The sequence below is a fragment of the Cherax quadricarinatus genome, chromosome 22 (genome assembly GCF_038502225.1).
Source record: "Cherax quadricarinatus isolate ZL_2023a chromosome 22, ASM3850222v1, whole genome shotgun sequence".
Classification (NCBI taxonomy): domain Eukaryota; kingdom Metazoa; phylum Arthropoda; class Malacostraca; order Decapoda; family Parastacidae; genus Cherax; species Cherax quadricarinatus.
This window is the reverse complement of record NC_091313.1, coordinates 40957022-40983004: the sequence shown is the minus strand read 5'-3', so window position 1 is coordinate 40983004 and position 25983 is coordinate 40957022. Positions and strand designations below refer to the sequence as shown.

The 25983-nt window shown below is 43.1% G+C and overlaps 1 protein-coding gene across 2 annotated transcripts in view; it reads right to left on the bottom strand.

Moving 5' to 3' along the window:
• LOC128689827 (UDP-glycosyltransferase UGT5) overlaps positions 1-25983 on the bottom strand; it is a 107802-nt gene that overhangs the window by 59807 nt on the left and 22012 nt on the right. For both annotated transcript variants that reach the window (XM_053778318.2, XM_053778317.2), the window contains exon 3: positions 1642-1759. In XM_053778318.2, coding sequence (XP_053634293.1) covers positions 1642-1759 — 118 coding nt within the window. The remainder of the gene's footprint in view (positions 1-1641; positions 1760-25983) is intronic.

Genomic DNA, 25983 nt, shown 5'->3' with positions numbered 1-25983 from the left:
CTTCATATATCAAAGAGTTCACTACGAAACGCAGCCCCACACCTCTAACGTCCACAGCAGGCGTTTACACTATCCCCTGTGGATTTTGTACCAAGAGATGTGTAGGCGAAACAGGCATTCCGTCTGCACGAGCATCAAAATGCCAGTAACAGAGACGACTTAAGGTACACCTGTGTCCTCCACAGAGACTTGTGAGGGAAAAAATTCATTAGATAGGAGTGGTGGAAGTTTGAATGGATGATGGTGATAGTTTGTTGAGCAGTCTGCTGGTTCAGTTAGGGTGGGTGCTTAGTTCCCACTACCCCTCCCCCGCCCTTCCCTTTTCTCCACCCGGTGAAAGGTGACGAGTGAGTCCGACCTGTGGTTCATCACTTGACTTACGGCTCCCATCAAATCTGTAAGTATTCGTTCCACTCCTGTCTAAATTATTATGTTTTGGGATTTGGTTTCAATAAGAGCTGAACTCTTGTTTGGAGTTTTAGACTCCAAATTATTCTGCCTTTTTTTTTTAATTTACACAGTGTTGTCATCTTTTACTCACAGTTTCTTTTTAAAGGCCGGTCGTGTGAGTGATTTATCAAGTGGTGTGTAACACTTTTTTTTTTTTTTAGCCTTGACTGTCGGCTCGGGTCATCCGGCTCATGCGGGATAAAGATAAGGGCAGCCTTGATCTTGTAAAGATAAGAGACGTCACCTGGACCTCTTTACCTACACTGGTCCCCTTTCAACACTTAACCAACCTCCCAGTCAGTTACACACCATTCAAGCAGCCTTCTCCCAGTTGGAACTACAACGTTCATGGTGGTTCTTGACTGGTCACTTAGCTACCTCAACAGAACTGTAGTGTTCAGAGGATCAGTCAACCTCTCCTCGGCAGAATATATAAGCGTGTTGGGGACACTGCTTCTACACTAACGACCAGCTGTGACCCCCCCCCCCTCATCAACAATGGCTTGACGTTCCCAGCCACTGTTCAGAGCTACGTGTCCAGGACATCGGCACTGCACCAATTTACACTACGTCTTCGTGTACATATTAGCTTTGAATTAATAATTACTTATATATTTCATTTTTGCTTTAAGTAGGAATAATTTCATGTTATTGTTTCATATTCTTTCTAATTTTAATGATTAATAAAATTGTTTATCTTATTATGTTATTAAATTTTCTATCCTTTTATTTCCAAAAGGAGGAGCCAACCACATCAAATACTCTTTGAGGGTTTGATAATCAAGGGCTGTATGAACCTTCAGACTCCACGGGGCATTTGATGAACTGGGATGAGGCACAACAAGACCTTAGACGCCAACGGTGTCTAGATGCCTCGCTAATCGCCAACACTAATACAATAGAACGTAACACTGGAAACCACAAGCAAAGCACCACCCACCCAACAACACAGGAGTCACATGATCTCATCGTCTACCCGTTCTCATCCCAACATGGCATTCTCCGCCTATATATATAATGTCATTTAACCTCTGTATGTTAGAAGTGGTCCTGGGACAAAACTGACCTAATTTGCCCAAAATGCTCTGCATAACAAGTGGCTTTCTATATAGTAGTATGTCAGTGATGTCAGCTAGGACTGTATACCTTGTACTTGTAGGAAATAAAGATATTATTATATTACATCCTTACCGACTTCCTGTTCAAGAATTTCGAACATATTAGAATCTTTCAAAAAATCGATTCCAATGTTATATTGTGTGATGTTCCTGGTGGTGGAGAATTCTGGGAGGCACGACAACACCTCCACCTGCAACATGGAAAAAAAATGGGTACTTGGAGTATACCTGAAGAGGGTTTCAGGGGTCAACGCCCCAGAGGCCCGGGCTGTGACCAGGCCTCATGGTGGATCAGGGCCTGATCAACCAGGCTGTTACTGTTGGCCGCATGCAACCCGACATACGAACCACAGCCCGGCTGGTCAGGTACTGACATTAGGTGCCTGTCCAGCTTACTCTTGTAAGCTTTCAAATTTTTTAGCTGATTTGTCTCATTGGTGTTTCTCAATACTCAACTTACCGTTTCTTGTGTATATACATTATATATATATATATATATATGCAATAAGATCACAGTAAACAGGTGATTTCGGAATATGCAAAACAACCACTCTGAAAAAATATAGAAATTCCAAGCGCTTTCGTGACTACTCACATTATCAAGGAACTATGAAAGTAAAGCATCCAAGGAAGGTATATAAGGGGTCTGGCCAACACCTCACTATCAGATCCCACAACGGTTAAACACCTGACGCGCGCCGACCCAACTTGGATAGGTCCTTTGCACAACTCACCCACAAACTATTCTACCCAAGAAAGCGCTTGGAATTTCTCTATTTTTTCAGAGTGGTTGTTTTGCATATATATATATATATATATATATATATATATATATATATATATATATATATATATATATATATATATATATATATATATATATATATATATAATATGTCGTGCCGAATATGTAAAACTGGTCAATTAGCAAGAACTCATTTAAAATTAAGTCCTTTCTGAAATTTTTTCTTATACGTTTAAAGATATATTTTTTCATTAATGTTAATGTAAAAATTTTTTATTCTGCACCAAAAGAAACTTAGAAACCTTACCTAACCTTATTATAACAAGAGCAATTTATTTTAGCCTAACCCAACTAAATATATTTTAAAGACGTTTACAATAATTTGATACTAAACAAACACAGTGAAATATATTTTTTTCGTTAGTTTCAGAATGATTTTCGTGAAATTATTGCATACACAAATTTTCACTTGTCCTATATGGCAAGATGAGCGTTGCTATTTAAGCCAAGATCGCAAGTTCTGCCTATTCGGCACGACATATATATTATACATATATATATATATATATATATATATATATATATATATATATATATATATATATATATATATATATATATATATATATATATATATATATATATATATATATTCTGGCAAGACAGTGATGGAGTGAATGATGGTGAAAATTTTTCTTTTTCGGGCCAACCTGCCTTGGTGGGAATCGGCCAGTGTGATAATAAAAAATATATATATGTCATGATGAATAGGTAAAACTGGTAAAATAGCAAGAAGTTATTTAAAACTGAGTCCTTTCTAAAATTTTCTCTTACTTATTTAAAGATGTATTTTTTCATTTATGGTAAGATAAAAATTAATGATTTTTTACTAAAAATACCTTAGGAAATTTACCTAACCTTATTATAACAAGCGCAATTTAATTTACCCTAATCCAGTTAAATATATTTACCTGGAGTTTACCTGGAGAGAGTTTCGGGGGTCAACGCCCCCGCGGCCCGGTCTGTGACCAGGCCTCCTGGTGGATCAGCGCCTGATCAACCAGGCTGTTGCTGCTGGCTGCACGCAAGCCAACGTACGAGCCACAGCCCGGCTGATCAGGAACTGACTTTAGGTGCTTGTCCAGTGCCAGCTTGAAGACTGCCAGGGGTCTGTTGGTAATCCCCCTTATGTGTGCTGGGAGGCAGTTGAACAGTCTCGGGCCCCTGACACTTATTGTATGGTCTCTTAACGTGCTAGTGACACCCCTGCTTTTCATTGGGGGGATGGTGCATCGTCTGCCAAGTCTTTTGCTTTTGTAGTGAGTGATTTTCGTGTGCAAGTTCGGTACTAGTCCCTCTAGGATTTTCCAGGTGTATATAATCATGTATCTCTCCCTCCTGCGTTCCAGGGAATACAGGTTTAGAAACCTCAAGCGCTCCCAGTAATTGAGGTGTTTTATCTCCGTTATGCGCGCCGTGAAAGTTCTCTGTACATTTTCTAGGTCGGCAATTTCACCTGCCTTGAAAGGTGCTGTTAGAGTGCAGCAATATTCCAGCCTAGATAGAACAAGTGACCTGAAGAGTGTCATCATGGGCTTGGCCTCCCTAGTTTTGAAGGTTCTCATTATCCATCCTGTCATTTTTCTAGCAGATGCGACTGATACAATGTTATGGTCCTTGAAGGTGAGATCCTCCGACATAATCACTCCCAGGTCTTTGACGTTGGTGTTTCGCTCTATTTTGTGGCCAGAATTTGTTTTGTACTCTGATGAAGATTTAATTTCCTCATGTTTACCATATCTGAGTAATTGAAATTTCTCATCGTTGAACTTCATATTGTTTTCTGCAGCCCACTGAAAGATTTGGTTGATGTCCGCCTGGAGCCTTGCAGTGTCTGCAATGGAAGACACTGTCATGCAGATTCGGGTGTCATCTGCAAAGGAAGACACGGTGCTGTGGCTGACATCCTTGTCTATGTCGGATATGAGGATGAGGAACAAGATGGGAGCTAGTACTGTGCCTTGTGGAACAGAGCTTTTCACCGTAGCTGCCTCGGACTTTACTCTGTTGACGACTACTCTCTGTGTTCTGTTAGTGAGGAAATTATAGATCCATCGACCGACTTTTCCTGTTATTCCTTTAGCGCGCATTTTGTGCGCTATTACGCCATGGTCACACTTGTCGAAGGCTTTTGCAAAGTCTGTATATATTACATCTGCATTCTTTTTGTCTTCTAGTGCATTTAGGACCTTGTCGTAGTGATCCAGTAGTTGAGACAGACAGGAGCGACCTGTTCTAAACCCATGTTGCCCTGGGTTGTGTAACTGATGGGTTTCTAGATGGGTGGTGATCTTGCTTCTTAGGACCCTTTCAAAGATTTTTATGATATGGGATGTTAGTGCTATTGGTCTGTAGTTCTTTGCTGTTGCTTTACTGCCCCCTTTGTGGAGTGGGGCTATGTCTGTTGTTTTTAGTAACTGAGGGACGACCCCCGTGTCCATGCTCCCTCTCCATAGGATGGAAAAGGCTCGTGATAGGGGCTTCTTGCAGTTCTTGATGAACACAGAGTTCCATGAGTCTGGCCCTGGGGCAGAGTGCATGGGCATGTCATTTATCGCCTGTTCGAAGTCATTTGGCGTCAGGATAACATCGGATAGGCTTGTGTTAATCAAATTCTGTGGCTCTCTCATAAAAAAATTCATTTTGATCTTCGACTCTCAGTCTGGTTAGCGGCTTGCTAAAAACTGAGTCATATTGGGACTTGAGTAGCTCACTCATTTCCTTGCTGTCATCTGTGTAGGACCCATCTTGTTTAAGTAGGGGCCCAATACTGGGCGTTGTTCTCGATTTTGATTTGGCATAGGAGAAGAAATACTTTGGGTTTCTTTCGATTTCATTTATAGCTTTTAGTTCTTCCCGCGATTCCTGACTCCTAAAGGATTCTTTTAGCTTAAGTTCGATGCTTGCTATTTCTCTGACCAGTGTCTCCCTGCGCATTTCAGATATATTGACCTCTTTTAGCCGCTCTGTTATTCTTTTCCGTCGCCTGTAAAGGGAGCGCCTGTCTCTTTCTATTTTACATCTACTCCTCCTTTTTCTTAGAGAAATAAGCCTTGTGCATACATCGAGTGCCACCGAGTTAATCTGTTCTAGGCATAAGTTTGGGTCTGTGTTGCTTAGTATATCTTCCCAACTTATATCGGTTAGGACTTGGTTTACTTGGTCCCACTTTATGTTTTTGTTATTGAAGTTGAATTTGGTGAATGCTCCCTCGTGACTAGTCTCATTTTGTCGGTCTGGGGCTCCACGCATACATGTCTGAACCTCAATTATGTTGTGATCTGAGTATATTGTTTTTGATATGGTGACATTTCTTATCAGATCATCATTGTTAGTGAAGATGAGGTCTAGTGTATTCTCCAGTCTAGTAGGCTCTATTATTTGCTGGTTTAAATTGAATTTTGTGCAGAGATTTAAAAGCTCGTGTGAGTGAGAGTTTTCATCAGAGCTGCCTCCTGGTGTTATTACTGCAACAATATTATTTGCTATATTCCTCCATTTTAGGTGCCTTAAGTTGAAATCCCCCAGGAGCAAGATGTTGGGTGCAGGAGCTGGAAGATTTTCCAGACAGTGGTCAATTTTTAACAGCTGTTCCTGGAATTGCTGGGATGTTGCATCCGGAGGCTTGTAGACTACCACAATGACTAGGTTTTGGTTCTCGACCTTTACTGCTAAAACTTCCACTACGTCATTTGAGGCATTAAGCAGTTCTGTGCAAACAAGTGACTCTGCAATGTACAGGCCAACCCCCCCCCCTTTTGCCTGTTCACTCTGTCACATCTGTATAGGTTATAACCTGGGATCCATATTTCGTTGTCCAAGTGATCCTTTATGTGGGTCTCAGTGAAAGCCGCGAACATTGCCTTTGCCTCTGCAAGCAGTCCACGGATGAAAGGTATTTTGTTGTTTGTTGCTGGCTTTAGACCCTGTATATTTGCAAAGAAGAATGTTATCGGACTGGTGGTATTGTTGGTACTGGGGGGGTGGTATTGTTGGTACAAATATTGTTGGTACAATAATTTAATAATAAACGAACACAGTTGAAATATAATTTTTCTTTAGGTTCAGAATGATTTTTGCGACGCTACTGCATACACAAATTTACACTCTTCTTATTCGGCAAGAAGAACATTGCTATTTAAGCCAAAACCGCAAGTTTTACTTATTCGACACGAATAAGTAATATACATATATATGTATATATTATATCAACAAACCGGAGCAGGGTGACCTTAAAAGAAAAGTGAAAGTTTCTCTATTTAAATTTAGTAATGTATACAGGAGAAAGGGTTACTAGCCCCTTCTGGCATTTTAAGTCTCTTACGACAGGCATACGGAGGAAGAACTCCGTTCCACTTCTCCATGGACACCTCTTCAAGGGGGGCTCCTTGGCGTGGTGAAGAGGCTCTTGGTCTGAGGAATTAGACCTGTCGGTCTCCTTCCTCAGACCGAATCTAATTACCCCCCAATCCCCCCTTCCCTATCCCATCCTCCCCATCCTCCCCTTTTTCCTTTCCTCCTCCTCCTCCACACCCCTCCCTTTTGCCCTTCCTCTTTTTGGCCTTTAGGATTTTTCCCACAGGCGTGCTAGTTCCTAGGTAGGGGAAAGGGCACCGGGGTCCATCCCATTCCATTGAGGTTCTTGGCGGTGGTGTAGTTTGCCGTGGAATCTGGATCGCATGAAGATGTTCTGATCCCTCTCCGGTATCCCGGAGGGTGGCTTTGGGTGTCTTTTGGGTGATGGGTGTATCTCTGGAAGCCACCTCTTTCGGATTCCAGGGGTGGTGGCCAAAGGAGGTATGCTTTGTGGTGGATATCCTGCCACCCTTTCTTTTGTCCATCGAGGTAGCTCGGCAGATGTGAGGTTGCTACCCCGGATTGCTGGTTTACTGGCATGAAGGGTAGGGTATGGCACGGGTTCCATGCTGCATCTGCACTACTTATGGTGCTAAGATAAGATAAGATAAAATTTCGTTCGGATTTTTAACCCCGGAGGGTTAGCCACCCAGGATAACCCAAGAAAGTCAGTGCGTCATCGAGGACTGTCTAACTTATTTCCATTGGGGTCCTTAATCTTGTCCCCCAGGATGCGACCCACACCAGTCGACTAACACCCAGGTACCTATTTGCTGCTAGGTGAACAGGACAACAGGTATAAGGAAACGTGTCAAAATGTTTCCACCCGCCGGGAATCGAACCCGGGCCCTCCGTGTGTGAAGCGGGAGCTTTGGCCACCAGGCCACCGGGGTCCTCTTGGGCAGGGAGGGAGAGTTCTGGCCCTTTCATTCCTCCTAGGAACTATCCCTCCCCGGTCCTCCCTTTTTCATTCTTTTTTTTCTTTTTATTTTTTCTTTCTTTTTTTTTCTTAAAAAGAAAAAGAAAGAAGTAAACTAACCATGGAGTTCCCAATCCATGACCCCACTACCCCCAGGCCCCTTCTTGTTACTGCACCCCATTCTGACCTCGCCTCGTCTTTCGACCACTCTTCAGACACTCCTAAGGCCCCTGTACCTCTTGCTGGTGCTGTTTCGTCACTCGCTTCAGGTGCCAGGGTTTCGACTGACTCCTTCGATTTGTCTGACCTCCGCTCTCCTTTGACTAGGCTTCAGGCCTCTCCCTCTATGGTGCAGCAATTTTCAAATTGCCAGCCCGTCCCACGTCGGACCAACTCTGGTTCCACTACTAAAATCTAATTCTTTTGCTGTCCTGGGCTCAGACATCCCTACTTCAACACCTCAGTCTGTTTTCACTTCTTCGTGTTCTCCCTCACAAACCCCAGTATCGACAAGACCTCGTACGACACCTCCTCCCAATCATCCCTCTACTTCTCAGAAGTCCAAAAAATCTCCTTTAACCCCTCCTTCCCTTCATCCACCTCCACATTTTACCTGGGTCTTCCCCTTTCACTGGCTCTGTTACAAGTGTGGAGGTTCATCCTTCTCCTCGTACTGTGCCTTCCTCGTACTGTGCCTTCCTCCCCTGTTCCCTCCCAAGTTTCTTCCTCTTCTACCACCTCCCAGGTTTCTGCCTCTTCCATCCCCTCCCACACTTCTCCAGTTCCCTCCACCCTTTCGCCCCCCTACCTTGGTACAGTCCATTACAGTTCCGATCTTTACTCAAACTCCTCCTCCTTCCATCTCCAATATTGTCTCATACGACGTCTCTGAACTCCGAAACACTTGAAGCAATCTCTGAATATATTGCAGAGACCAAACCATCAATGGACACTGATCCACCCTCTGTTCCTTCTCTTTCCTCTTCTCCATCTGCACAACTACTTTCTTCACTGCGCACCGTTCCTTAGCTGCTTGAACGTTTTCCGCTGCCACCGCATCTGGACTTTTCTAACCCCTCTAGTCCGTAAGTACCCTTACCTGTGGATTTCTAGTATCTTTATCATTGCCAATCATGGCCTATTTACAGTGGAATATACGCGGCCTCAGGGGTAATCGGGGTGAGCTTCAGATGTTGCTCTCCCAATTTTCCCCTGTTGGTGTTTGATTACAAGAACCATAATTACACTCTGCTGTTATCTATCCCATCTCAGGCTATAATTTATTGTATTCTTCGGATCCTTTTCCTGATGGGACACTTAATGATAGTGCCCTTCTTCTATGCACTGATATTCCGTACCATCAGCTATTTGTTCGTACTTCGCTTCATTACACAGCAGCCCGTATCCACCTGCATAGGTGGTATACATTCTGTTCTTTGTATCTCTCTCCTTCTCGAGCATTATCTATTCCAGATATTGCCTTTCTTGTTTCGTCATTACAGTCAACACTTCTGTTACTTGGTGATTTTAATGCCCATCATTTCCTCTGGGGGGTCTCACTGTGATTCTCGTGGCATTCAGCTAGAGGCTTTTCTTGCCACCCACCCCCTCCATGTTTTAAATACAGGCACTCACACCCATTTTGATCCTCGTACTCATACTCTCTCTTGCATCGATCTCTCAGTCTGCTCTTCCTCTGCCGCACTAGACTTCACCTGGTCTGTTCTCCCAGATTTACATGACAGTGATCATTTTCCAATCATTCTTACTTCCCCTTCATATTCACCACCTCTTCATAACCCACGCTGGCTATTTGATCAGGCAAATTAGGACCTTTACTCACAACTAACTGTTTTTAGTGAGGTTCCTTCTTCGTCCTCCATTGATGAGCTTTTACACCTCTTCTCGTCCTCAGTTTTAACTGCAGCTTCTCATTCTATACCACAAACCTAGAGCAGGCATTCTCAGAAATGTGTGCCTTGGTGGTCTCTTGCTTGTGCTTGTGCAGTACGTTTGAAATGCGCTGCGTGGGGCAGGTACCAGTATAATAGAACCACTGAGAGACTTCTTGATTTTAAGCAAAGCGTGCGATCACTCGCCGTGTCATCCGTGACGCTAAACGCACTTGCTGGTGAGATTGTCTCCACCATCACCTCTGCTTCCTCTATGAGTGCAGTCTGGAAAAAAGTACAGAAACTGAGTGATAAATATTCTCCTGACCCGGCTCCTGTTCTGTGGGTTGCCGGTGTTGATATAACAAACCCTCTAGATGTTGCCATTGAAACTGGCAATCATCTGGTCCGTATTTCTCTGGGGCTCCATCTCTGCCCCTCGTTTCTTTCCTTAAAGTCTGCCAGAGAGTTAGCACCCTTGGACTTTTCTTCTCTCAGAGAAGAACAGTATAATATTCCTTTTACACTTCAGGAATGGGAAGCAACACTCTCAGCTTGCCGATCATCGACAGCTGGGCCCGACGACATTCATATTCGTATGTTACAACATTTACATCAGTCAGCCCTTGCAGTCCTCTTATGCCTTTTCAATCTGATTTTGTCACAAGGAGCTCTTCCACAGCTGTGGAAATCTGCCATTGTTCTCCCTTTCCGCAAACCGGGTACTACGGGACATGAAGCCTCCCACTATCGTCCCATCGCTCTTACCAGTGCAGTTTGCAAAGTGATGGAACGTCCGGTAAATAGACGTTTAATGTGGTATTTAGAGACACACAACAGTCTCTCCACTCGTCAATATGGCTTTCGTAAGGGCCGTTCTACCCTTACTACGTTTGGATACATATGCTTGTAATGCCTTTGCGAATAACCACTCAGTTATTGCCATATTTTTTGACCTTGAGAAAGCATATGACACAACTTGGAGGTATAATATTTTGGCCCAAGCCTACTCCTTAGGCCTCCGAGGCAATCTACCATCTTTCCTTAAGAACTTTTTAACTGACAGACATTTCCGTGTTCGAGTCAATAATGTGCTCTCCCCGGACTTTGTCCAAGCTGAAGGTGTCCCTCAGGGATGTGTTCTGAGCACAACACTTTTTCTCCTTGCTATAAATGATTTGGCCTCTGTTCTTCCATCCAATATTTGGTCATCACTCTATGTAGATGACTTCGCTATTGCTTGTGCAGGCGCTGACTGTCACCTCATAACAGTTTCTCTCCAGCATGCAGTCGACCGTGTTTCCAATTGGGCCACCACACATGGGTTTAAATTTTCCAGTACCTGAACTCACCAATTTACTTTCACTAGACACTCTGTCATCTCCGATCATCCTTTGTACCTCTATGGCTCCCGTATCCCTGAACGTGATACAGTCAGGTTTCTAAGCCTTCTCTTTGACCGTAGGATATCCTGAAAACCCCATATTACCTCTCTAAAGGCAACTTGTCACAGCCGGCTGAACCTTCTTAAAACCCTTGCTCATCTTTCATGGGGAGCTGATCGTCGAACTCTCCTTCGCCTACATTCAGCCCACATTTTATCGAAACTCGATTATGGTGACCAGATCTATTCAGTGGCCTCTCCTGCTACTCTCCCTAGCCTTAACCCCATCCATCACCAAGGATTATGTTTATGCCTTGGTGCTTTTCGCTCTTCCCCTGTTGAGAGCCTCTATGCAGAAGTGAATGTTCCATCCTTGTCTGATTGCCGTGATGTCCATTGCCTTCACTACTATGTGTGCTCTCACGTTCTCCGCAATCCTTCCATTTATAGAATGGTCACTGATATTAGTAGACATTATTTGTTCACTGGCCCTATTTGCTCCGTCCCTTCTCTCTTCACCTACATTCGCTCTTGTCTTCCCTTCAGTTACCATCTTTATATGTTCATGTAGCATCTCACTTTTCCCTACCCCCCTGGGAAGTTCCAGCTGTTCGAGTCTGTTCTTTCTCACTCCCTTGCTCGAAAGCCCAACTGCCTACGGTGGCTTCCCACTCTCTTTTTCTTGACCACTTCCACTCTCATTCTCATACCATTGCCATGTACACAGATGGCTCTAAATCTTCTGACGGCGTCGGATTCGCAGCAGTGTTTCCGGACAGCGTTGTGCGAGGGCATTTACTATCTTCGGCTAGTATTTTTACTGCTGAATTGTATGCCATTCTTGCAGCACTTATTCATATCGCATCTATGCCTGTGTCATCATTTGTGGTTGTCTCAGACTCCCTTAGTGTTCTACAGGCTATACGGAAATTTGATACACCTCACCCCCTAGTTCTCCGTATCCAACTTTGGCTACGCTGTATCTCTATCAAGCATAAAGATATTGTTTTTTGTTGGTTCCCTGGTCATGTTGACGTACAGGGCAATGAACAGGCAGACACTGCTGTACGGTCAGCAGTACATGACCTACCAATTTCATATAGAGGTGTTCCATTTCCGGACTATTTTGCTGTAATAGCTACCCACCTTCACACCAGTTGACAACAACGTTGGTCTGCTCTGCTCAATAACAAACTTTGTTCTATTAAACCGAGTATAGGTTACTGGCCGTCTTCTTGTCACCAGTGTCAAGGTTGGGAGACTACTCTCTCCCGCCTTCGCATTGGCCATACTCGTCTTACTCATGGATATCTCATGGAGAGGCGCCCAGGCGCCCTGCTCTTCTCTGTGAGAATTGTCAGGTTACAGTATCCATCAGCCACATTCTGTTAGACTGCGCACTTTATCAACGAGCACGCAGAATTTGCCTCCAACGTCGTCTTCGCTCTGTTGCTCTCTCTTTACCTTCCCTTCTTGCTGATGGACCCACCTTTCATCCGGACTCTCGTTGACTTTTTGACAACAACTGACTTACTCCACAAACTCTGATGATGATACCTTCAGCCCTTTCTACCTCAATCTCTTGCTACCCTCTACCCCCGCACTATCCCCTGCCCCGCTGTTTTCTGTAACCTACTAATCATCCCTTTCCCCTTCTGCCGCCCAATACCCTCGCTTCCTTCCCTACCCTGCAGTGGTGTATAGCCCTTGTGGCTTAGCACTTCTTTTTGATTATAATAATAATTCTCCACGGACATAAGTGTGAATAAACAAGAACAAGAAGAACTAGTTAGAAAATAGGAGAAAACCCAGAGGGGTGTGTATACACGTATATATGCTTGTACACGTATGTGTAGTGTGACCTAAGTGAAAGTAGGAGTAGCAAGACGTACCTGAAATCTTGCATGTTTATGACACAAACAAAAGACACCAGCAATCTTACCATCGTGTAAAACAATTACAGGTTTCCGTTTTACACTCACTTGGAAGGACGGTAGTACCTCCCTGTGCGGTTGCTGTCTACCAACCTACTACGTAGGATATATATATGTCATGCCGAATAGGTAAAAACTTGTGATTTTGGCTCAAATAGCAATGCTCTTCTTGCTGAATAAGGTAAGCAAAAATTTGTGTATGCAATAATTTCCCAAAAATAATTCTGAACCTAACGAAAAAATATATTTCTTTGTGTTTGTTTATTATTGTATTATTGTTAAGCTATCTAAAATATATTTAGTTGGATTAGGCTAAATTAAATTGCGCTTGACGGTAGTTAGGTAAGTTTTCTAAGGTTCATTTGGTTCAAAATTATTAATTTTTACATTAACATAAAAGAAAAAATATATCTTTAAACGTATAAGAGAAAATTTTAGTAAGGACTTAATTTTAAATGAGTTTTTGCTAACTGACCAATTTTTACTTTCTCGGCACAACATGTATATAATGTATATATACATAATATGCAAAAATTGCGAACAAGAGATACAAGATGCAAAAAAATTTGGGGGGGGGGGAGATTAAAGATAACTCTAGACCTTTCATGTTGCAATCAACACATCAGGATCTTGCAGTGTTGCACAAATGATTAGGAAGTCTAAGTAGAAGTGTTCAAGGGAACAATTCTAGCTAGACTGAGATATCATCAGGTAGACCAGTGCCAGGTACCAGAAAGATGAGCGCAAGATATTAAAAACAGTAGAAGTAGAGGCTTATTTAGCAATGACTTATGAACCACATCATTAGTAACATGACAACTATCATACAAACATGCCATCAGACTTTATATCATCGCATACAAAGAAAATGGAGAAGCAGCAAAAAGTTAAAAACCCTCCTATTTCTAGAGGCTGGCCCAATTCACTCTCAGGTAAATGCTGGTTTATCCATACAGCTGACTGGTAGCCGAAAATGAAACTAAATTCGTTAGTGTAGATCTGCATTTACGATAATCCAAGGAGTTCAAGTAGGAGTTTGAAAGGGTTTGAAAGGGTCCTAAGAAGCAAGATCACCACCCATCTAGAAACCCATCAGTTACACAACCCAGGGCAACATGGGTTTAGAACAGGTCGCTCCTGTCTGTCTCAACTACTGGATCACTACGACAAGGTCCTAAATGCACTAGAAGACAAAAAGAATGCAGATGTAATATATACAGACTTTGCAAAAGCCTTCGACAAGTGTGACCATGGCGTAATAGCGCACAAAATGCGCGCTAAAGGAATAACAGGAAAAGTCGGTCGATGGATCTATAATTTCCTCACTAACAGAACACAGAGAGTAGTCGTCAACAGAGTAAAGTCCGAGGCAGCTACGGTGAAAAGCTCTGTTCCACAAGGCACAGTACTAGCTCCCATTTTGTTCCTCATCCTCATATCCGACATAGACAAGGATGTCAGCCACAGCACCGTGTCTTCCTTTGCGGATGACACCCGAATCTGCATGACAGTGTCTTCCATTGCAGACACTGCAAGGCTCCAGGCGGACATCAACCAAATCTTTCAGTGGGCTGCAGAAAACAATATGAAGTTCAACGATGAGAAATTTCAATTACTCAGATATGGTAAACATGAGGAAATTAAATCTTCATCAGAGTACAAAACAAATTCTGGCCACAAAATAGAGCGAAACACCAACGTCAAAGACCTGGGAGTGATTATGTCGGAGGATCTCACCTTCAAGGACCATAACATTGTATCAATCGCATCTGCTAGAAAAATGACAGGATGGATAATGAGAACCTTCAAAACTAGGGAGGCCAAGCCCATGATGACACTCTTCAGGTCACTTGTTCTATCTAGGCTGGAATATTGCTGCACTCTAACAGCACCTTTCAAGGCAGGTGAAATTGCCGACCTAGAAAATGTACAGAAATCTTTCACGGCGCGCATAACGGAGATAAAACACTTCAATTACTGGGAGCGCTTGAGGTTTCTAAACCTGTATTCCCTGGAACGCAGGAGGGAGAGATACATGATTATATACACCTGGAAAATCCTAGAGGGACTAGTACCGAACTTGCACACGAAAATCACTCACTACGAAAGCAAAAGACTTCGCAGACGATGCACCATCCCCCCAATGAAAAGCAGGGGTGTCACTAGCACGTTAAGAGACCATACAATAAGTGTCAGGGGCCCGAGACTGTTCAACTGCCTCCCAGCACACATAAGGGGGATTACCAACAGACCCCTGGCAGTCTTCAAGCTGGCACTGGACAAGCACCTAAAGTCAGTTCCTGATCAGCCGGGCTGTGGCTCGTACGTTGGTTTGCGTGCAGCCAGCAGCAACAGCCTGGTTGATCAGGCGCTGATCCACCAGGAGGCCTGGTCACAGACCGGGCCGCGGGGGCGTTGACCCCCGAAACTCTCTCCAGGTAAACTCCAGGTAAACTCCAGGAATCTGGCTTCAGATTGCTTGTCATGCCGTCCTTCAGTGGTCCGGTGGCCTGGTGGCTAAAGCTCCCGCTCCACACACGGAGGGCCCGGGTTTGATTTCCGGTGGGTGGAAACATTTCGACACATTTCCTAATGCCGGAAAAAAAATCCCCCCCCAGTACCAACAATACCACCAGTCCGATGACATTCTTCTTTGCAAATATACAGGGTCTAAAGCCAGCAACAAACAACAAAATACCTTTCATCCTTGGACTGCTTGCAGAGGCAAAGGCAATATTCGCGGCTTTCACTGAGACCCACATAAAGGATCACTTGGACAACGAAATATGGATCCCAGGTTACATCCTATACAGATGTGACAGAGTGAACAGGCAAAAGGGGGGGGGGGGTTGGCCTGTACATTGCAGAGTCACTTCTTTGCACTGAACTGCTAAATGCCTCAAATGATGTAGTGGAAGTTTTAGCAGCAAAGGTCGAGAACCAAAACCTAGTCATTGTGGTAGTCTACAAGCCTCCGGATGCAACATCCCAGCAATTCCAGGAACAGCTGTTAAAAATTGACCACTGTCTGGAAAATCTTCCAGCTCCTGCACCCAACATCTTGCTCCTGGGGGATTTCAACTTAAGGCACCTAAAATGGAGGAATATAGCAAATAATATTGTTGCAGTAATAACACCAGGAGGCAGCTCTGATGAAAACTCACACTCACACGAGCTTTTAAATCTCTGCACAAAATTCAATTTAAACCAGCAAATAATAGAGCCTACTAGACTGGAGAATACACTAGACCTCATCTTCACTAACAATGATGATCTGATAAGAAATGTCACCATATCAAAAACAATATACTCAGATCACAACATAATTGAGGTTCAGACATGTATGCGTGGAGCCCCAGACCGACATAATGAGACTAGTCACGAGGGAGCATTCACCAAATTCAACTTCAATAACAAAAACATAAAGTGGGACCAAGTAAACCAAGTCCTAACCAATATAAGCTGGGAAGATATACTAAGCAACACAGACCCCAACGTATGCCTAGAACAGATTAACTTGGTGGCACTCGATGTATGCACAAGGCTTATTCCTTTAAGAAAAAGGAGGAGCAGATGTAAAATAGAAAGAGACAGGCGCTCCCTTTACAGGCGACGGAAAAGAATAACAGAGCGGCTAAAAGAGGTCAATATATCTGAAATGCGTAGGGAGACACTGGTCAGAGAAATAGCAAGCATCGAACTCAAGCTAAAGGAATCTTATAGGAGTCAGGAATCGCGGGAAGAACTAAAAGCCATAAATGAAATCGAAAGAAACCCAAAGTATTTCTTCTCCTATGCCAAATCAAAGTCGAGAACAACATCCAGTATTGGGCCCCTACTTAAACAAGATGGGTCCTACACAGATGACAGCAAGGAAATGAGTGAGCTACTCAAGTCCCAATATGACTCAGTTTTTAGCAAGCCGCTAACCAGACTGAGAGTCGAAGATCAAAATTAATTTTTTATGAGAGAGCCACAAAATTTGGTTAACACAAGCCTATCCGATGTTATCCTGACGCCAAATGACTTCGAACAGGCGATAAATGACATGCCCATGCACTCTGCCCCAGGGCCAGACTCATGGAACTCCGTGTTCATCAAGAACTGCCTTTTCCATCCTATGGAGAGGGAGCATGGACACGGGGGTCGTCCCACAGTTACTAAAAACAACAGACATAGCCCCACTCCACAAAGGGGGCAGTAAAGCAACAGCAAAGAACTACAGACCGATAGCACTAACATCCCATATCATAAAAATCTTTGAAAGGGTCCTAAGAAGCAAGATCACCACCCATCTAGAAACCCATCAATTACACAACCCAGGGCAACATGGGTTTAGAACAGGTCGCTCCTGTCTGCCTCAACTATTGGATCACTACGACAAGGTCCTAAATGCACTAGAAGATAAAAAGAATGCAGATGTAATATATACAGACTTTGCAAAAGCCTTCGACAAGTATGACCATGGCGTAATAGCGCACAAAATGCGTGCTAAAGGAATAACAGGAAAAGTCGGTCGATGGATCTATAATTTCCTCACTAACAGAACACAGAGAGTAGTCGTCAACAGAGTAAAGTCCGAGGCAGCTACGGTGAAAAGCTCTGTTCCACAAGGCACAGTACTCGCTCCCATCTTGTTCCTCATCCTCATATCCGACATAGACAAGGATGTCAGCCACAGCACCGTGTCTTCCTTTGCAGATGACACCCGAATCTGCATGACAGTGTCTTGCATTACAGACAATGCAAGGCTCCAGGCGGACATCAACCGAATCTTTCAGTGGGCTGCAGAAAACTATATGAAGTTCAACGATGAGAAATTTCAATTACTCAGATATGGTAAACACGAGGAAATTAAATCTTCATCAGAGTACAAAACAAATTCTGGCCACAAAATAGAGCGAAACACCAACGTCAAAGACCTGGGAGTGATCATGTCGGAGGATCTCACCTTCAAGGACCATAACATTGTATCAATCGCATCTGCTAGAAAAATGACAATATGGATAATGAGAACCTTCAAAACTAGGGAGGCCAAGCCCATGATGACACTCTTCAGGTCACTTGTTCTATCTAGGCTGGAATATTGCTGCACACTAACAGCACCTTTCAAGGCAGGTGAAATTGCTGACCTATAAAATGTACAGAGAACCTTCACAGTGCGCATAACGGAGATAAAACACCTCAATTACTGGGAGTGCTTGAGGTTCCTGAACCTGTATTCCCTGGAATGCAGGCGGGAGAGATACATGATTATATACACCTGGAAAATCCTAGAGGGACTAGTACCGAACTTGCACACGAAAATCACTCACTACGAAAGCAAAAGACTTGGCAGACGATGCAACATCCCCCCAATAAAAAGCAGGGGTGTCACTAGCACGTTAAGAGACCATACAATAAGTGTCAGGGGCCCAAGACTGTTCAACTGCCTCCCAGCATACATAAGGGGGATTACCAACAGACCCCTGGCAGTCTTCAAGCTGGCACTGGACAAGCACCTAAAGTCGGTTCCTGACCAGCCGGGCTGTGGCTCGTACGTTGGTTTGCGTGCAGCCAGCAGCAACAGCCTGGTTGATCAGGCTCTGATCCACCAGGAGGCCTGGTCACAGACCGGGCCGCGGGGGCGTTGACCCCCGGAACTCTCTCCAGGTAAACTCCAGGTAAACACCTGTAGTTCTGTTCACCTAGCAGCAAATAGGTACCTGGGTGTTAGTCGACTGGTGTGGGTCGCATCCTGAGGGACAAGATTAAGGACCCCAATGGAATTTTGTTAGACAGTCCTCGATGACGCACTGACTTTCTAGGGTTTTCCTGAGTGGCTAATCCTCCGGAGTTAAAAATCCGAACGAAATCTTATCTCATCTTATCTTAAGCTGCCACTATTACTGTATTACAAACGTTTATCAAGTTTTATAATTGTCAGTTCGTTAACATTTCGTTCGTTAACATGGTAGCATCCTGGGACAAAACTGACTTAATCTGTCCGAAATGCTTTGCATGACAGGAGACTTTCTATATAGTAGCATGTCAGTGATGTCAGCTAGGACTGTATACCTTGTACATGTACTGGTAGTAAATAAGCATATTATTATTATTATTATTATTATTATTATTATTATTATTATTATTATTATTATTATTATTATGATAGGTTGTGATGATAACAGTTTGTTGGACTTTGTATTAGTAAATAAAAAGTTGTTAGGTAGACCTCTGGACCTCTCAGATCATTGTTTAGTAGTAACTAGAGTGAGAGTAAGAGGAATATGAGGGTACAAAGAGAAGTGAATGTTCATAAATCAGAAGAGATGGTTAAGGGTCAAGTATAAACAACTACTGGGAGAAAGATGGGTTAAAAAGAGCACAGGTAATGAAGAGTGTTATAGAGGAATAGGGCAGATTAAAAATGCAGCTTTAGAGTGTGCAGGAGAAGTTTGTGAGTATAGGGGTCCGGGTACAAGAGGAGCTATGAGATGAAGAGGGTGGTAATGGAAAAAAAGTTTGTATATGAAGGGTTTTAACAATGCAGAAGTGATATACGGAGGGCGGGTATGTGGAGAGTAAAAAAAAAACGTTAAAAGAGTAACGAGAGAATGCAGACGGAGAGCTGATGATAATAAATCTTGGAAACTTAAGGAACAAATGAATTTAGCAGTTAAAAACAGAAGTGTTGGTACTCAGAAGATGAAGAGAATATTTAAAAAAATTGTTGGGCCGTGGCCTTGTAGCAAAAGCTCTCTCTTCATACGGTGAGGGTCCGGGTTTGATTCCCGGCAAAGGGTGCAAACACTGGATGTGTTTCCTTACATCGGTTGTGCATGTTCACCCATCAGTAAAACTGGGTACCTGGGTGTTAGTCGACAGGTGTGGGTCGAATCCTGGGACAACAGGTGGGGCTGGGTGCTGGGGAAACAGGTGTAGACAAGGATATGCAACCCTCAAAGTTGCAAACTAGCAATGCCACTGGAGATAGTAAACAAGGGGATGATGCCCCAATGAATAGTGAAGATAAAATACTCCTTACTCTCTTCAGCACTTGTTAATACAAGTGCTGAAGATAGTAAGGAGTCAGAAAAACATACACTGGTAGGGAATGGAAATATAAACACATAAGCAAAATAATGTGATCCTTTATTGGCAACGTTTTACCCACACAGTGGACTTTATCAAGTCACAAGCAGATCTACCTGGGTGAAAGGTACGTGAGTATTTATAGGATGGAGCCAGGTGGAGAATGCTGCATGTGGCAATCTTCCGAGTAGAGTGATAGAGTCTAAGACTTTGGGTAGCTTATAAAGAGGTTGAACAATTACCCAAGGTCCTAGACTCTATCACCCTCCTCGGAAGATTGTCATATGTAGCATTCTCCACCTGACTCCACCCTATAAATCCTCACGTACCTTTCACCCAGGTAGATCTGTCTGTGACTTGATGAAGCCCACTGTGTGGGCGAAACGTTGTAAATAAAGGATCACATTATATTGCTTATGTGTTTATATTTCCATTGTGTCAATATTTTATACCATTTATTTCCACCAGCAGGGAATGCAGCCACAAAAAAACTAAGGCAAACAGAAATTAAACCTATGCAAATTCTATGTCTTTGGTATCTACAAGCATGGAATATCTGGAAAAACAGGTGGGATGTGCAACTTTAACTACCCCAGAAAATGCCGTGCCCATATGACAGGAAAATGCAACGGACCTCCACCAGAGTTTCCTCTGGCTTCATCCTGGCCAGGCATAGTTCACCATCTTTTGGGTCCCAACATGTCTGCTCTTGGTACTTGCTGCCGCCGCCCTGAAATGTGGCATGCAACAAGTATGTTACATTTATTCGGCATTTGTACACACTCCCATATAGGCTGCCTCCCAACCAGTAAACCGGGTGCTAAGGGTTGAACGATTTTTTAGGGTACCTGTTGTTAAATCAGTACCTTGGTTCATTGTCCAATCACAGGCGAGTCTGCCAAATGCTGAGGTGATGTGGTTCACACACCATCAGCATTTGCCAGACTTGCCTAGCAGCTGGTTGATTACGGTGCTCTCTCTCTGGCTTCTGTTTTGCCATTCTTTGTCACCGTGTAGTACACTTATATTCAACTCCTTTACATAGTGTACATAAATGTACATAATTATATATTATATATATATATATATATATATATATATATATATATATATATATATATATATATATATATATATATATATATATATATATATATATATATGGTGAAGGAAATACAAGTTAAATATTACTGCTGAGTTTGTTTTGCTTCAAAAAACCCATTACAATCAGGTTACAGGCCATTCTTTACCTGTGTTCGTAATATGGAAGCTATGTCCGGGAGCTGGAGCTAGTCTTAGAATTATTCAAATTACCTTGCTATCGCTTTTGGCATTGCATATCAACCTTGCTGTCATTTTCGATATTGCGTGTCAGCCTTGCAATTGATTTCATTATTGCATGTCAGAATTGCTACTGTGTGTGTGTACCCCGCAAGTCATACTGTGCTATTGCTGCTTGCTGCGTGCATTACAAACAGCGTGTTACGTTGCGTTAATTAATGCCACCTACATAGGTCAGGCGATTGATGTCTGAATATACTCTACTAAATCTGCCCAAACTATCTCTACAGCACTGCTGGCGAATTGCTCATTCGATTTACTGCCTGCCAACAAAGATTCATTAATTAATAATCTTGAGGTTTATGATGAGCTTGGGGAAAGTGATCACAAATCACTTAGTTTCAGTATATTATGGAATTACCCAGTAAACTGTAATCAAGTCTCTGTCCCAGACTTTCGATTGGTTGATTTCATGGGACTGAAAAACTACCTGGGTGGGCTAAATTGGGATGATCTGACTATGGGTCAGGTAGGTGGTGTTGGTTGCCAATATGACGTTTTTCAGAGCATAGTTCTAGCTGCTCAGTAAACTTTTGTTCCTAGTAGGGAATTAGATCTAAAAAAAATTATCCCAAATGGATCAACAATAGATTAAAACATCTCACTGGTCAAAAGAGAGGCATTTTTAGGCGTATCAAAAGACGGGATGGGCAGTTAAGAAATCAATATATTCAATTAAAAAGAGAAATAAAAAAAAGGAATAAGAGAAGCAAAAAGGGATTATGAGGCTAAGGTCGCAAGGGATTCAAAGACTAACCCAAAAGGGTTCTTTCAGGTATACAGAAGTAAGATTAGAGACAAGATAGGCCCACTTAAGAGTAGCTCTGGTCAGATCACTGACAGTGATAGGGATATGTGTGAAATTTTCAATTCTTACTTCCTCTCAGTTTTTACTCAGGAAGATACTAGCGAAATTCCAGAAATAATAAATTATGTAGAACATGGCGATAATAAACTCTGCACGATTGCAGTAACTAGTGACATGGTCCTCAGACAAATAGAGAAATTAAAACCTAACAAATCCACAGGACCTGGTGAATTGTTTGCAAGGGTGTTAAAGGAATGTAAAGAGAAAATTTGCAAACCTTCGGCTAATCTTTTCAACATATCACTACAAACTGGCATAGTGCCTGATAAGTGGAAAATGGCAAATGTAATACCTATTTACAAGGCAGGTGACAGGTCCTTGGCTTCGAACTATAGACCAATAAGCCTTACTTCCATAGTGGGAAAATTTATGGAATCAATAACTGCCGAGGCAATTCGTAGCCATCTTGATAGGCATAAATTGATAAATGAATCTCAACACGGTTTTACTAAAGGTCGTTCCTGTCTTACGAATTTGCTAACTTTTTTCGCCAAGGTGTTTGAGGAGATAGATCATGGTAACGAATATGATGTTGTGTATATGGACTTCAGTAAGGATTTCGGTAGAGCTCCACATCAGAGACTTTTGAGGAAACTTAAGGCACATGGAATAGGAGAAATTTTTTCCTGGGTAAAGGCGTGGTTCACAAATAGGTAGCAAAGAGTTTGCATAAATGGGGAGAAATCAGAATGGGGGCACGTCACAAGCGATGTTCCACAGGGGTCAGTGTTGGGACCCTTGTTGTTCACAATTTACATAAACGATATAGATGAGGGAATAAATAGCGACATAAGCAAATTTGCTGATGACACCAAAATAGGCCGTCCAATTCATTCTATTAAGGACATTAGTGCAATCCAGGAGATTTGAATAGACTGATGCAGTGGTCGGAGAAGTGGCAGATGCAGTTTAATATAGACAAATGCAAAGTGCTAAATGTTGGACAGGACAATAACCATGCCACTTATAAACTGAAAAGGATTTAGGAGTTCTGGTCAGCAGTAATCTGAAACCAAGACAACAGTGCATAAGTGTTTGCAATAAAGCTAACAGAATCTTTGGCTTCATATCAAGAAGTATAAATAATAGAAGTCCTCAGGTTGTTCTTCAACTCTATAAATCCTTGGTTAGGCCTCATTTAGATTATGCTGCACAGTTCTGGCCACCACATTACAGAATGGATATAAATGCACTGGAAAACGTACAGAGGAGGATGACAAAGCTGATCCCATGTATCAGAAATCTTCCCTATGAGGATAGACTGAGGGCTCTGAATCTGCACTCTCTAGAAAGGCATAGAATTAGGGGGGATGTGATTGAGGTGTATAAATGGAAAACAGGAATAAATAAAGGGGAAGTAAATAGCGTGCTGAAAATATCCAGCCAAGACAGGACTCGAAGCAATGGTTTCAAGTTGGAAAAATTTAGATTCAGGAAGGACTTAGGAAAGCACTGGTTTGGTAATAGAGTTGTGAATGAGTGGAACAAACTCCCGAGTACCGTCATAGAAGCTAAGACCTTGTGTAGTTTTAAAAATAGGTTGGATAAATACATGAGTGGGTGTGGGTGGGTGTGGGTGGGTGTGGGTGGGTGTGGGTGGGTGTGAGTTGGACCTGACTAGCTTGGGCTACCAGGTCTGGTGCCTTGCTCCTTCTTTAAGTGGAAGTGGCCTGACTAGGTGGTCAGGCCACTTCCACACTGCAACAGGTCAGTAGGCCTGTTGCAGTGTTCCTTCTCTCTTATGTTCTTATGTTCTATTGGCATAGAATGTCAACAAACTTTCACTGCTGCACAGCTTTATAATATTATTCGTACAAAGTTAAGGGTTGAAGCATCTATGGCACACCAAACTGCAGTATCTCCCGCTACAGGAGCTGTTAATCGCCGATCTACGCTTAGGTTCCTTCGTAATGTTGGAAGGATAACACCAGAGCAATCAGACCAGCAGCCTCGTGAAGTAGGTGGTGCACCGGGCTTGTCTCAGAGTGGGTCTGCTTCATTGGTGCCTGAGTTAGCCAAACTCAATCTTGAAACAACGAGGGAGCAGCGAGCATTTGCTAAGGAAGAGTTTGATAAAGAAAAGGAGAGGAGGCAAATTAAGCAGACTGTGGATGACTACTTTAGTGTGCAGAAGGCAGTGCGGCTAGTTCCTCGTTTTGTTGAAGTCGAGCCTGAACAGTTTTTCGAGGCATTTGAAAACCAGGCTCGAACATTAAGGTGGCTTGAGGAGCATTGGGCAGCATTAGTGCATACAATGTTTTATGGAAAAGCACAAGAGTTCACAGCTGTTTTAAATAATGAAGAATTTGTTAATTATCAGGTTGTTAAAACAACGGTTCTTGGAGCATATCAGTATATTCCCGCCAAGTACAGGAGGGAATTCTAATTGGGCAAGCGTCAGCTGGGCCAATCTTATGTAGACTTTATAAGACAGCTGTCCAAAGCCTTCACTAAGTGGTTACAAGGCAAGTGGTGTTGCCAACTTCAGCGACCTAGTTCAGCTACTTTTGGTGGATAATGTTTACCTGGAGTTTACCTGGAGAGAGTTCCGGGGGTCAACGCCCCCGCGGCCCGGTCTGTGACCAGGCCTCCTGGTGGATCAGAGCCTGGTCAACCAGGCTGTTGCTGCTGGCTGCACGCAAACCAACGTACGAGCCACAGCCCGGCTGATCAGGAACTGACTTTAGGTGCTTGTCCAGTGCCAGCTTGAAGACTGCCAGGGGTCTGTTGGTAATCCCCCTTATGTGTACTGGGAGGCAGTTGAACAGTCTCGGGCCCCTGACACTTATTGTATGGTCTCTTAACGTGCTAGTGACACCCCTGCTTTTCATTGGGGGGATGTTGCATCGTCTGCCAAGTCTTTTGCTTTCATAGTGAGTGATTTTCGTGTGCAAGTTCGGTACTAGTCCCTCTAGGATTTTCCAGGTGTATATAATCATGTATCTCTCCCTCCTGCGTTCCAGGGAATACAGGTTTAGGAACCTCAAGCGCTCCCAGTAATTGAGGTGTTTTATCTCCGTTATGCGCGCCATGAAAGTTCTCTGTACATTTTCTAGGTCGGCAATTTCACCTGCCTTGAAAGGTGCTGTTAGTGTGCAGCAATATTCCAGCCTAGATAGAACAAGTGACCTGAAGAGTGTCATCATGGGCTTGGCCTCCCTAGTTTTGAAGGTTCTCATTATCCATCCTGTCATTTTTCTAGCAGATGCGATTGATACAATGTTATGGTCCTTGAAGGTGAGATCCTCCGACATGATCACTCCCAGGTCTTTGACGTTGGTGTTTCGCTCTATTTTGTGGCCAGAATTTGTTTTGTACTCTGATGAAGATTTAATTTCCTCATGTTTACCATATCTGAGTAATTGAAATTTCTCATCGTTGAACTTCATATTGTTTTCTGCAGCCCACTGAAAGATTTGGTTGATGTCCGCCTGGAGCCTTGCAGTGTCTGCAATGAAAGACACTGTCATGCAGATTCGGGTGTCATCTGCAAAGGAAGACACGGTGCTGTGGCTGACATCCTTGTCTATGTCGGATATGAGGATGAGGAACAAGATGGGAGCGAGTACTGTGCCTTGTGGAACAGAGCTTTTCACCGTAGCTGCCTCGGACTTTACTCTGTTGACGACTACTCTCTGTGTTCTGTTAGTGAGGAAATTATAGATCCATCGACCGACTTTTCCTGTTATTCCTTTAGCACGCATTTTGTGCGCTATTACGCCATGGTCACACTTGTCGAAGGCTTTTGCAAAGTCTGTATATATTACATCTGCATTCTTTTTGTCTTCTAGTGCATTTAGGACCTTGTCGTAGTGATCCAATAGCTGAGACAGACAGGAGCG